At 45.9% G+C, this 13,611-nt stretch overlaps 1 protein-coding gene across 7 annotated transcripts in view; it reads left to right on the forward strand.

The window, feature by feature from the left end:
* Positions 1-13,611, forward strand: part of PLEKHH1 (pleckstrin homology, MyTH4 and FERM domain containing H1) — a 54,078-nt gene that overhangs the window by 15,982 nt on the left and 24,485 nt on the right. For 6 of the 7 annotated variants that reach the window (XM_043556427.1, XM_043556431.1, XM_043556425.1 and 3 more), the window contains exons 3-6: positions 7,302-7,364; positions 8,245-8,394; positions 11,371-11,454; positions 13,471-13,552. In XM_043556427.1, coding sequence (XP_043412362.1) covers positions 7,302-7,364; positions 8,245-8,394; positions 11,371-11,454; positions 13,471-13,552 — 379 coding nt within the window. The remainder of the gene's footprint in view (positions 1-7,301; positions 7,365-8,244; positions 8,395-11,370; positions 11,455-13,470; positions 13,553-13,611) is intronic. The other variant, XM_043556429.1, reaches the window with a different exon arrangement.

Genomic DNA, 13,611 nt, shown 5'->3' on the forward strand with positions numbered 1-13,611 from the left:
AGAATCGGAAACAGGCTCCAGGCTCCGAGCCATCAGCCCAGAGCCCGATGCGGGGCTTGAACTCACGGACCGCGAGATCGTGACCTGGCTGAAGTCGGCCGCTTAACCGACTGCGCCACCCAGGCGCCCCGAATATGTATTTTTTAATATTTATTTATTTATTTATTTTGAGAGAGGGCAAGTGTGATGGGGGAGGGGCCGAGAGAGAATCCCAAGCAGGTTCCCACTGTCAGCACAGAGTCCATCCCCAGGCTTGATCCCACAGTGAGATCATGACCTGAGACAAAATGAAGAATCAGATGCTTAACAGACTGAGCCATGAGCCACTCTGGCGCCTCTTAGCTTGAATATTTTTAACTGAAGCAACTTTTCCCAAGACCCATTCCAGTGGGATCCTATACACTTCCTATTTTTTAGAATCCCCTACTACAACCAAGATTTTGAAATGCACTAACTGAGTTTTACATTTATATACCACAAATTTAGTTCAGGACTTTTTTTTGAACATACAAATGGTTCAGTTCAGTCCTCTGAAACAAAAGAACAATGACTGTTGCTCCTCCCCCCTCAGACCATGGATTATACAGAGGTGGCAATTCTGTGTAGGCATCAGCTTCCCAATGTATGGATAGAACACAGAGCCCAGAAAAACATAATCTTTAAATACCTCAGAATTTACAAAAAGCCCAGGTACTGTAAAAGGAAGGTACCTGTAGTGCTGTCAGGACTAGGTGGAAATTTGTTGAAGTCTACATAAAGCCATCACAGCATTGGCCTTAGCTGACAGATCCAATTTGCTTTGGGAGCAGATACCTTCTAGAACTTTTATTCACTGTATACGAGCTCATATGCGTGTGTGTATCTGAGTAGAGAGAGAGAGGCTTTTTATTCTCCTAACCACCCATTTTTCATAGGGTCCACTGTAGTATTTTTTCTGGAGCCATATATTGATAGATCTCTGTACTCCTCTGTAAAGCCATTTGAGAAGCCCTGTGCTGATGGGGACTTGGCCCCGGATGTATCCCTGAAGGATCAGCTTTGCTTTGCAGTCTTTGGCCAGTCTAGTGTTTTTTCAGAGTGTGGTCTGTACGCCACCTGCATGAGTATCAGCTGAGATTTCTGGGGCACGGACCCAGAAATGTGCTCAGAAAGAAAATCTCAGGCTACCCAACTAAAAACCTCTGTGGGCAAGGCCTAGGAATCTGCTTAGAGTAAGCTCCATGTGGGTCCTGACCCCCCTGAAAGTCTGAGATCTACAGCCATGAACTCTTGCCACAGCTTTGCCTCGACCTCATTCAGCTGTCCTTCTAGTGGACACCTTGAGCCCGATGTGCCCCAAAGGAGCAGTGGAACTGACAGAGAAGACTCATTGCCCTTTCTCTCTCTCTCTCTCTCTCTCTCTCTCTCTCTCTCTCTTTCTTTCCTTCCTTCCTTCCTTCCTTCCTTCCTTCCTTCCTTCCTTCCTTCCTTCCTTTTTTTAATGTTTATTTTTGAGAGAGAGGGACACACAGAGCTCAAGCAGGGGGGGGGGCAGAGAAAGACGGAAACACAGAATTGGATGCAGGCTCCAGGCTCTGAGGTGTCAGCCCAGAGCCTGAGGCGGTGCTCGAACTCACAAACCCTGAGATCATGACCTGAGCTGAAATAAGATGCTTAACTGAGCCACCCAGGCGCCCCTCTCCTGCCTTTTCTATAATCAGACACCAGGACAGCCCCATGGTCCTATATTTTATATTTTGGGGACTAAGCATATGATTTTCACTGAAGGAAAGATCTAATAAAAAAAAAAGTACAGCTGAAAGCCATTGTGTTTGATTACAGATAACAATTAACAGCTAAAACTGGGGGTTGCTACTCACGTGCTTGCAGGCAACTTATGTGAGCCAGATGGGTTCTAGGGAGAATTCAAGGGAACATGCTAGAGCTGGAGGAAGAAGCCACTTATTGCTGTAAGAAAATGTAACCCTAGCATGTCAGAGCTGAGTTTTCAAGGGAAGCTGGAAGCCAGGGATTGTATTGTGGAATCTCAGTTTTCACCTGACATATGAGATTTGTATGTGAGAGGTACAGTGGCCAACAGTACAACAGATTCTGGAGCCAACCCTCCTGAGTTTGAATCCTGGCTCTCTTAGCCATGGGACCTGTCAGCTGAGTTATCCAACCCTTGTGCATCAGTTTCCTTATCTATACAACAGTGATAATAGTAGTGCCTGCTCCTGCCTATTGTGAAGATTAAATGAGTTGATACATGTAAAGTGCTTAAACCAGTGCCAGACACACAGCAAGTGGCCTTGTTTAGTTATATCCGTGTCAGCTAAATGCTCCTAACACTGTAGGCAAAACACCCTGTAGGCTAGTAGTTAGCAACCTCTGGTTTAAAGCCATTTTTGCTGTAGATGGATCATAAGTAGGAGAGCCATATAATTTATCATCTAACCCAAGATGCTTTGGAGACAGAAAAGAAGGCTCTGCTACTAATTATTCTGGGACAACAGGTGAACACCAGACTGTCCCAGGCAAACTGGTCTCCCTGATTCTAAGTGTCTTCTCTGTGTACAAAAAAACCAACAAATAGCTAACTATAAACTGCTCAGTAAGTGCCAAGTTGTGCGCGTGAGCTTTAAATGAGGCATCTTGTGTAATATTGCCAACAACCCTAGGAGGTGGAGAGTCATTACTCTTTTTTTTTCCTGGTGAGGAAACTGAGGCACAGAGCTGTTAAGGAACTTACCTAAAGGCACACCATGGCAGAGCCAGTCAGGTTCAAGCCTTCGTGCTAGCCCCGTCCCAATCTCTCCAGTGGGTGCAAAGCATTGGTAAGAAGGTTGACCCCCTTTTCAAAGGGATAGCTGAACACCAGCATGGCCCAGCTCTTGGCTCAGGCCACAGCTCAGGATTGTGTTGGGAGCTCATGCAAGTGCCTACTGGTCTCACTGCCATGGGGCTGCCATTTCACAGCACCATGAGTATAACAAGGAGCTGTGGACACGGGGATTAAGTACCAGGTTGCTGCCAAGTGCATTTCATCGGGTTGCTGCAGCCAGTATCAGAGCAGCTTATTTATGAGTCTCATGTGCCAGTCACAGCTGGTGAAAGTGGATCCGCCTAAAAAGCACTAAAAGTCAGCCGCCCAAACCTGACACCTACTTGGCTGGTGGATCACCCCAGGCCCACAGACTGAAAGGACAGCTGAGGACACGGTCCTGGGGAACCCTCTGATAGGAGAAATAGAACCTAAATAAGTGGTGGCCCCATATGCAAGCTTAAAGAACAGTCTGCCATTGTGAAAAGTATTGATGCTGGCATTAAATGAAGTTTGAATACTCTAAGAATGACGTTCCAGCATAGACACACCTGGAGTATTCCTGTGACAGTGGAGAGAATATGTTTTCATAAAAACAGGGAAACATAATGTTAAAAATATTCTTTTTGGGATGCCTGGGTGGCTCAGTTGGTTAAATGGCCAACTCTTGATTTCGGCTCAGGTCATGATCTCATGGGTTCATGAGTTCAAGCCCCACATCAGGCTCTGCACTGATAACACAGAACTTGCTTCAGATCCTCTGTCTCCCTCTCTCTATGCCCTTCTCCCATTTGCACACATGCTCGCTCTCTCTCTCTCTCTCTCTCTCTCTCTGTCTCTCTCAAAAATAAACAAATGTTAAAAATTTTAAAAAACATTCTTTTCAAACAAGGATGGCAGGTTGTTGGTAATTGTTGGAGCATAGTGATAGATACATGGATCGTTATACTTTACTCTTTACAGAGTTCCAGATGTTCAAAATGTTTTCAATGTTCAAACATTAGTTTTAGAAGAAAAAAAAAAATGCTCCAGCATAAAGATGTATACCAAATGCTTTGAGTTTTGAGTGTCCCAGCCAGGAAGGTAAGAACAGCTGAGAGTCTGTAGCAATATGGGGACCCTGTGGCAGCCAGCCCGAGAATGGGAGGAGACCCCAGGCTCTGCAAGGTGCCTTCCTTTCTATTTGCTTCAGTGATAGCATACTTTAAGGGGATGTCTAGTAGTAAAATCTCAAGGGGAAAAATGCTTACCTTGTTGTCAGTAACAGAGTGATTTCTGGCTCTGACCAGTGTCATTGACCACTCTTGACCCAAATGGAAATGCCCAGCTGGGAGGTAGGACTCCAGTACAGTTCTGTTCTTCACTCTACCTTGGTTTCTCCATCTATAAAATAGGAAGACAGGTTTTTCTCTTGAATGAAATTTGAAAATATCAGACAGTTGTTAGAGAAGGTTATGGATATGAGAGATCATTTCCTATGGAAATCCTATGTGTTCTGAGCTACAAACCAGATGTTAGATCAGAATGGAGCAGTGGAACTGACAGAGAAGACTCATTGCCCTTTCTCTCTCTCTCTCTCTCTCTCTCTCTCTCTCTCTCTTTCTTTCCTTCCTTCCTTCCTTCCTTCCTTGAGAGAGAGAGTTTGTTTATTTTGAGAGAGAGAGGGAGGGAGGGAGGGAGAAAGGGACAGAGAATGAGAATCCCTAGCAGGCTTTGCACTATCAGTGCAGAGCCTGATGTAGGACTCGAACTCACAAACCATGAAATCATGACCTGAGCCCAAACCAAGAGTCGGACACTTAACCAGCTGAGCCACCCAGGTGCCCCGTTTTTTATTTTATTTTATTAAGTAATCTGTATATCCAATGTGGACTCGAACTCACGACCCCAAGATCAAGCATCCCATGCTCTACTTACTGAGCCAGTCAGGTGCCCTTCATTATATTCTTTAAAAAATTAAATGCTCCCAGCAACTATATTAGAGTTGCTTCTAAGGTGGGCCAAAACTTCAACTCTGGCTAGCTTCAGCAAATGGAATTTATTTGGGGGATCCTGGGACAGCTCACAGAACTAAAAGAATTACCTAACAATCATGACTTAATGAAGTTTGTGCACAATCTCTTGTGCAGCCCCTGCCTCTTTTCTCTGGTTTCTCAATCCCAGATGTCAGATTCCTAGGGACAGAGAATCTGGCCTAGTCAAGTCTGGTGCCAAAGAGGGATGGGATATATAGTACTAACCTGGTCACTGGGGGCCACTGCTGTGTGTCATTGTACACTTCCCTGACCAAATAGAATTCTTGTTGCTCTGGGGGCAACCATCCCTATAACCATAATATCAGTTTATGCTATGCTGTTATCTTCTCTGTAATTGCGAAGAAACGTTTGAAGGTCAAGGGATTCTTGTAACACAGGCTCTAGGGACTATTTGATTTTGAATGTTTATTTGTTTGTTTATTTATTTAGAGAGTGTGAGCGGGGGAAGGGCAGAGAGAGACAGAGATAGGATCCAAAGTGGGCTCTGCACTGACATCAGCAAGCCTGATGTGGGGTTCACACTCATGAACTGTGAGATCATGACCTGAGCCAAAGTTGGGCACTCAACCGACTGAGCCACCCAGGTGCCCCTGTTTGATTTTGCAAAGGCCATCTGGCTCTGACTGATGCCTGCATCTGGCAAGAACCAGTCCACTCTTTCAGGCTTGAGTCAAGAGGCTTGATCTTTTTTTTTTTTTTTTTTTTTTTTTTTAAGAGAGAGAGAGCGCAAGTAGGGGAGGGGGAAGAGGGAGAGGAAGAATCTTAAGCAGTCTCCATGCTCCACATGGATCCCAACACAGGGCTCGATCCCGTGACCCTGGGATTATGACCTGAGCCAAAATCAAGAGTTAGACACTCAACTAACTGAGTCACCCAGGCACCCCTTGTTCATGATTATTAAGCCCAGGAGAGGAAGGAAAGAAGAGATGTAGGCATCCTTGGCCTGAGCACATGAATGCCTCTCAGAGGTGGTCCTGTCCATTGGGAGTCCAAGGGGCATTTTTGTCCCATGGGTTGTAAATCTTGAGTTGTACTTGGGATACTCAGATCCTTTCTGAAAGCATCTCTATCACCCCAATCTCAAGAAAAAGGAAAAAATGAGTGAGGAAAGGCTGCCCTGTGAAAAGAGGTGCCCCAGGTTCTCAAACATGAACCACTGCCAGGGAACTTTCCTTTCACTGCCCAGCACCAACCAGGGGGGCTCCTTCTCTTCCATCCTTTAATCAAGAATGGAAGGCAGAATTTCTCTTGAGCAGACAAGAGATTGGGAAAGAGAGAATGGATTAATTGCTCAGTTTGCTGGTAAATATCAAGCCAGGGTCAAGCCCAAAGAGAGAAGGTTGAGTAGCTGGAGAAAAGGCTAGATCTGCAGAGATGAGGTGGGCAAGGGCTGGCCTGGAGCTTGGAAGATGAGGTCTGTACAGCCTCCCGGAGGACAGGGCTGGTCTGTTAAGTTTCTAGTGTATGTTTAATGCGTACATGTTGCCTGGGGGCAAGGCAGGGTGGGGAAGAAAGCAGGTGACTTTACTGGGCCACAGCACATGGCAGCAGGTGGCTCCTGATAGGGTGAGTCGGATGTGTGACGCTTCTTCAGAGCCTTTGTGTGATGGTGTACATGGTCCAGTGCACGGCGGAGCCCTGACCAGAGAAGGATGGGAGCTGAATTCCAGCCCATGCTCCACTTACCATGAGCTTGTGAAGCTGCAGAGATGATGTGGGCTTGTTAGCATCTCCTTAGCCTTCAGCTTACAGCTGGTCCCTGACGAGCCTACATACGGAGGTCCCTTTGCTTGGGCCAATTGGCATAAGATTCCAGAACTGCTGAGGTCCTCGTACCTGAATGGCATGCCTCTCCTGGTAGTAAGGTAGAATTTTTAAAAATGTGTCTTGACTTTCTCTGTTTAAGATTAAAGAAGTCAAATAAGGTGATACCTATAAATGCCATTTATAGTCCAAGGTGTCCTTGATAAGGGATAAATATTTTTCCCCAGCCAGTGAGCTATCCTTGGCTGGAAAGGAACATTCTCTTACTGCTGACATGGTGGGGTCTCACGTGGGAGTACGTTCCATGCCAGGCATGTGGCAAGCCGGTACTGCCTGGGACCTGGTGCTGAGGAGACTGAGGGCTGAGGGCAGCACTGCTTCCTGAAGAACGATGGTGGGACACGGCTGCCCCATGTAGGTACCCCACACACAGGAGAAAGAACTAGGCTTTTACTCGTTCAGCAGAGAGGACAGCAGCTCTAAGCTCTTTACCTGCCTCATAAATTCAGGATAAAGGAGCAGAGGGTTGCCATGAAAATCTTTGTCTTGATACCCTTGAGCCACTTAAATTGAAATGAGCAATTTAAGCTCAATTTAAGCCTGTGTGGAGTGTCCACACAATTTACTCACGTTGCCCTGATGCCATGGTTGGAGTAGAGACACCCACCTACATTAGTACTTCCTCTCTGGTTGAGCAGATGCAGGAGCTGGAGCAGAGGCTGCTGGAGGCAGAGCAGAGAGCAGAGAATGCGGAGACCCAGGTAACCGGGGCAGGGGATTGGTGGGATTGTGCAGCAGAAATGGCCGTTGGCCTTTCCTGATCCTTTTCATGGACACACACAGACATACTCATCACCCTGACAAACTCCTTATGGGGACAAGGAAAACCAGCAGTCATGTGATAGTTCTCCTGAACAAATTAAGGTTCATGGAGCTCTCTTTGGGCATGAAGGAGTCTTTGGGTAAGGGTTAGTGCATGAGTGGGTGGCTGGATTAGTCCACACAGGCCACATTATGCTGAGGTAACAGGTCTGACGTCTTAGCAGCTTCTCACATTTATTTCTTAGTCATGGTATCTCTCCATTGTGGGTTAGCTGGGGATTCTGCCTCCCATAGGGACTTGGGGGTTGAGGCTGCTGGAGCTCTCTCCAGCTTCCACCTGGACCCTCTGAAACATGCAACCTCCTTGGTTGCCATGGCAGGAAGAGAGCTCTTAAATACTTCAGCCTAAAAATGCTGAGTCACTCCATTCAGACCCACTGGCGGGAGTGAATTCCATGGCCATCTGACTATAAGAGGGCTGGGAAATATTGAAAGCACAGGGCCATTCAGTGAACAGCAAATATCTCTGCCACAGTGAGATTTAAGCAGTTTCCCTCTGGGCTGTTTGTCCTGCCCAGCTTGTCCCTGTTGGGGTCCCCAGAGTTAGATGGCCTGATACACAGCCATTTCTTTTTTGTCAATTCCTTAGTTTGCCCAGATGAGGCTTAATAAATGGTTATTGACTTAATTGGCCCCAACTGCTCTGGGTGAGGGCTCTGCCTGTGAATCATGGGCTGGGGTGTCAGGAAGTATCCCAGGGCATGTGAGCAGCTATTTCACACACACATCCCAACCCTGTGTGATGATGGTACTTTCAAGGTGGGTGTGATGGAGGAGAAGGTGAAACTGTCCAATCTGAAGAATGTGGACTCAGCCGGCAGCCTGCACCGGAAGTACCAGGAATTGCTGAAAGCCATGCAGAGCAAAGATGAGCTTATCAGCCAGCTGGAGGCACAGCTGGAGAAGCAGGTAAGCGCTGACTGCAGAGCGGCACCAATGCCCTCTGCAGCATCCATTGCCATTGGCCACACCTTCATGAACAGACCCCCTGCTTGAGCCCTCCGTTGGTGGGGAGCTCACTCCCTCCTGAGACTGTTCTTTTGCATGGAGATTTAACTATTAGAAGGTACATTGGGAGCCAGGCAGGGGATGGATATAGTGGGGAAAGAACCTTGGAGGCAAATTGATCTGGGTTTGGATCCCCTCGCTAGCACCTGCTGCTCTCTGTGGGCAAATAAGTCATTGATTCACATTTTACACATCTGTAAGGTGGGGGTTATAATACGCCATAGGGCTGTCCAGAGAGTGAACTCAGGTATCAGACATGAAGTTGGTGTTTGGTAAGGCGAGCCTGTCTTTCTCCACCCTGGCCTTGACATGACACCTGTGGTTATCAGAGCAGCTCACAGCTGGGCAGTCAGCATCAGTCACCTGGTTGGCCAAAGTTTCTCACTGAACTTGAGCAGGCAGAGGCCAAAGTTGCTGCCTCCTCTGAGGCAGGCAAGGCCTCTTGTCCTGAGCACATGGGTGCCCAGGAGAGGCCACTGCCCAGCATTCCAGCTACAGTTAGCCCCTTTGCTCCAGAAAGGGTATCTGAGAAACATCAGTCCGCCAATTCCCTGTATCTAGCCACCTCCCCTTTACAGTTCAGTTAACTTCATCCGATGCTGTGCCTTCCTTCTGTCCTTGGCCTTACCTACTGGTTATCCCCTGGTGCCAGAGTGCCATTATTTCCAACAAACACCCTTACAGTGTGACCAGATGACTTTTAATTTTCCACATGAGTATTCTTCCATGAAGGTCCCAGCTAGTCCCAGAAGTATTTTCCCACCATCACAGGCAAATTTGTAATCGTTCATCAGCATTCACTGAACATACCCATTGTGCGATGTGCCTTTGTATGTTCTGCGGCACCCCAGCATGTGTTCCTGAAAAATCATGGAAAAATAGAATGTGGACACATGCAATCTTTAGCCAGTCATTCATTGACTTTAAAGATACCTTACCTCCTTTTTTGAGTGGTTCACAGAAGTGGCAGCATCTGGGGATTAGTGGGCAAAATGATTCCTGCTGAAGCTTAGATCAGAAAAAAATCATTTTACAATAATAAAAGGCCAGAATAGAAAGAATGCTGTTCTACAAGTCCGTAGACCTGGGTTTAGTTCTGGCTGTGCTGCCCAAACTGACAGAGGCAAGTCACTTCACCCTCTGGGCCTCAGTTGCTGCAGCCCTATAAAGAGGGTATCAAACTAGGTCAGGGGTTGGCAGACTAGTCCTTTAAAGGGCCAGATAGTAAGTACTCTCTGGTCTCTGTTGCAGCTCTTCAGCTCTACTGTTGTATCACGAAAGTAGACAATTCGTAAATGAATAGGCACAGCTGTGTTCCAGTACAGTATTTATAAAAATAGGCAGGGCAGGGGGAGTGGACCAGGTGGAGGCCTGGACTGTGGCCAGTTTGCAAACCTCTTAAACTGGATAGCCTTAAGGTCCTTCCAATGTTCATTGTGAATGTTTCTTGTGTATCAAAGGACAGCATTCCATTTTCATTTTGATTTTTTATGCAAGCCCTAACACTTAGGTTATTAACCAGTTTAGAGTTTTTTTGTTTTTGTTGCTTAAATAATATTGCAACTAATGATTCCTAAGCTGTGGGTTTGTTAAGTCAGCAGTGTATACATTTAAAACTTAACAGGGGCGCCTGGGTGGTTCAGTCAGGTTTTTAAACATCTGATTTCAGCTTAGGTCATGATGTCGTAGTTCGTGAGTTCGAGCCCTCCATCGAGCTCTGTGCTGACAGCTTGGAGCCTGGAGCCTGCTTTGGATTCTGTCTCCCTTTCTCTCTGCTCCTCCTCTACTCATGCTCTGTCTCTCTCTCTCTCAAAAATAAATAAACATTAAAAAAAATTTTAACTTGACAGATACTATCAAATTGCTGCCCCAGAAGACCTTGCCAATTTGTATAAGAGGGATTGTTTTCCAACATCCTTGACAATATAGGATATATCAGACTTTTAAATTGTGTTAGTCTGATAGAGGAAAATGTCTTTTATGTGCATTTTTAAAATTATGATTGAGGTTGAACAGCCTTTCATGGTTTTCTTTCCCTTTATTTCTCTTTCTGTTGACTTCCTGTTAATATTCTTTTTGTGTGTATTTATTTGTTTGTTCAAGTTAGCCCTCTGTATGTAAGTCATTTGTGTTGTAAATCATCCCTCAATTGGTCTTTTGATTTTGTTTAAGGAAACTTTTTTTTTGTCATGTAGTAATTTACAGTGATAGTATAGACTTTATTAGTCTTTTTCTTCATGTTTTTTGGGGTATGTATCATGCCTAGGAAGACTTTTCACACTTTAAGAATATTTTTAGGGGCGCCTGGGTGGCTCAGTCAGTTAAGCATCCAACTTTGGCTCAGGTCATGATCTCGCAGTTCGTGAGTTCGAGCCCTGCATCGGGCTCCGCGCTGACAGTGCGGAGCCTGCTTGGGATTCTCTCTCTCCCTCTCTCTGCCCCTTATCCACTTGCACTCTCGCCCTCTCTCTTTCTCTCTCAAAATGAATAAACTTCAAAAAAAAAAAAAGAGGGGCGCCTGGGTGGCTCAGTCGGTTGAGCGTCCAACTTCAGCCCGGGTCACGATCTCACGGTCCGTGAGTTCGAGCCCCGCGTCAGGCTCTGGGCTGATGGCTCAGAGCCTGGAGCCTGCTTCCGATTCTGTGTCTCCCTCTCTCTCTGCCCCTCCCCCGTTCATGCTCTGTCTCTCTCTGTCTCAAAAATAAATAAATGTTAAAAAAAAAAAAGTATTTTTAAAATTCATAAATGGATTTATTGTTTTTCCATCAGATCACCCCCCTCTAATTGCTTGATATTTCTTCTTGGGGCTTCCCACCTCCAGTTGTTCACTAAACCGGTGGCTGCTATGACTAATGAAAGGCCCTCTGTTTCTTGCAGAAGCAAATGAGAGCTGAAGAAGCAAAAGTTGTCCAAGAAAAAGCTGCAAAGATCAAAGAATGGGTGACCCTGAAGTTAGCAGAGGTTAGTTGAAAACTCATCTCGGGAAGCCTGGAATGCACATGCAATGCTAGTGGGGTCCCTCCATCCCAGCATTTTTCTGCCTCCTGTTTGTGGGGCCTTGACTGACCTCCGTTGTGTTAACCATGTGTCCTCCATTTAGCTTAAACCCTGAGACTTGGCATTTTCATCTTTCCCTTCCTCCTGTGGTGCTTGGGCTTCCCTAGAGCTCGTGATTAGCTTTGTGTTTGGGGAGGAGTGAGTCTCACTTCTGAGGTGTCATGCCATTTTCTTCCTGAAAGCACACACACCCTTACGTCTACCCTCCCCACTTGCTCCTCTGTCCTTCCCATTCTTTTCAAGTGGTTTTTGTGGTGGTGGTAAAATATACATAAAATTTACCATTTTCACCATTTTTAGTGTACAATTTAGTGGCATTAAGTACATTCACAATGCTGTGCAACCATTACCACTGTCTATTTCCAAAACTCTCATTACCCCTAAATAGCACCTGTGTATCCATTAGACTCTAGGTCCTCTATTCTCTCATCCCCCAGTCCCTGACCACCCCAGTGCCTTTTTTTTAAATTTTTTTTAATGTTTGTTTATTTTTGAGAGAGAGAGAGATAGAGCATGAGCAGGGGAAGGGCAGAGAGAGAGAGAGAGAGAGAGAGAGAGAGAGAATCTGAAGCAGGGTCCAGGCTCTGAGCTATCAGCACAGAACCCGACACAGGGCTCAAACTCATGAACTGTGAGATCATGACCTGAGCTGAAGTCAGATGCCCAACCAACTGAACCATCCAGGTGCCCCCTGATAGTCCCAGTCCTGCTTTTTCCACCTCTAGCCGTTCATTTCTGTAGTTCATCACTTGCTGCAGCTTAATTTAGGAAAACTTGGGGCTGGAAGCTACAGTGATACTCACAACAGAAAACAAAAAGCAAAACAAAAGGGAAGGGATTTGAAGTTTGGAATAGAACAAACATCAACTTTTCTTCCTCTGTCCTGACACAAGTGATTCATACGTGCAGGAGGTATTGGCTCTTTTTGCCTCCCGTGTCCTGCTGTGGATGCACATCTCAGGTCACCTGCTAGACGACAAGTGCTTGGGAACAGAACTGATACCTGGTTTGCCTCCATATTTGCTAAAAGGTGCTCCAAAAAGTGGGTTGGGTTTTATTCAGAAGAACATGTAGCAGCCATGAGATGGGTCTCATAGATAGTAAGTTTAGTAAAAGAAGCCAGACCCAGGGGTGCTGAGTGGCTCAGTCGGTTAAGTGTCCAACTTTGGCTCAGGTCATTATCTCACGGTTTGTGAATTCAAGCCCCGCGTTGGGCTCCGTGCTGACTGCTCAGAGCCTGGAGCCTGCTTCAGATTCTGTGTCTCCCTCTCTCTCTGGCCCTCCCCGCTCACACTCTGTCTCTCTCTCTTTCAAAAATAAAATAAATATTAAAAAAAAATAAAAAATAAAAAAAAGCCAGATCCAGAAGCACATACTGTGTAATTCCATTTAGACAAAAATGGGCACCACTAAGCCAATGTGTGGAGGGTGCATACTTCGATGATGAAACCCGGAAAGCAAGGAAGTGAGTCTCATATACCTAGAAGAGCGGTTGCCTTTGTAGGAAGGGAGAAACACATGGCCAGGAAGGGGCAATTTGTTGTTGACAGTGCTGGCAGATTCCTGTTTCTTGACCTGTGTGGTGATCACATGAGTAGTCACTTCACAGTCATTTGTTAAGCTGTTCATTGATGTGATATGTAGTTTTCTGTGTATTACATTTCACATTTTTTTTTTTAAAGAGGTTAAAATATCTAGAAAAGGTGCAGGGGCTGCCAAATAGACTTCTGTCTCAACCCAAACTGGTTAGCCCAGAGGAAGGGGGTAGGTCAGGGCTCCCTGGGAGGGTCAGCCCTGGATTACTGAGGCACCAAGTGTTCAAAGATTTGATCTTAAAAAAGGATTTTTAATCTTATTTTGAATTCTATGCCTGAACCTGTAGGTTGAGTATTCTAAATCTTTATTTTTCTTTTTGGGCAGCTTGAGATGGAGAATCAGCACCTGAGGAGCAGTAATCAGCAGTTGGTAGAGCAGGTGGGAGCCCTTCAAGATGCTCTAGAAGGTCAGTAGGCCCGGCTTTGTGTGTGTGTGTGTGTATGTGCGTGTGTGCATGTGCGCACG

Source organism: Prionailurus bengalensis, chromosome B3 (assembly GCF_016509475.1).
Source record: "Prionailurus bengalensis isolate Pbe53 chromosome B3, Fcat_Pben_1.1_paternal_pri, whole genome shotgun sequence".
NCBI lineage: Eukaryota > Metazoa > Chordata > Mammalia > Carnivora > Felidae > Prionailurus > Prionailurus bengalensis.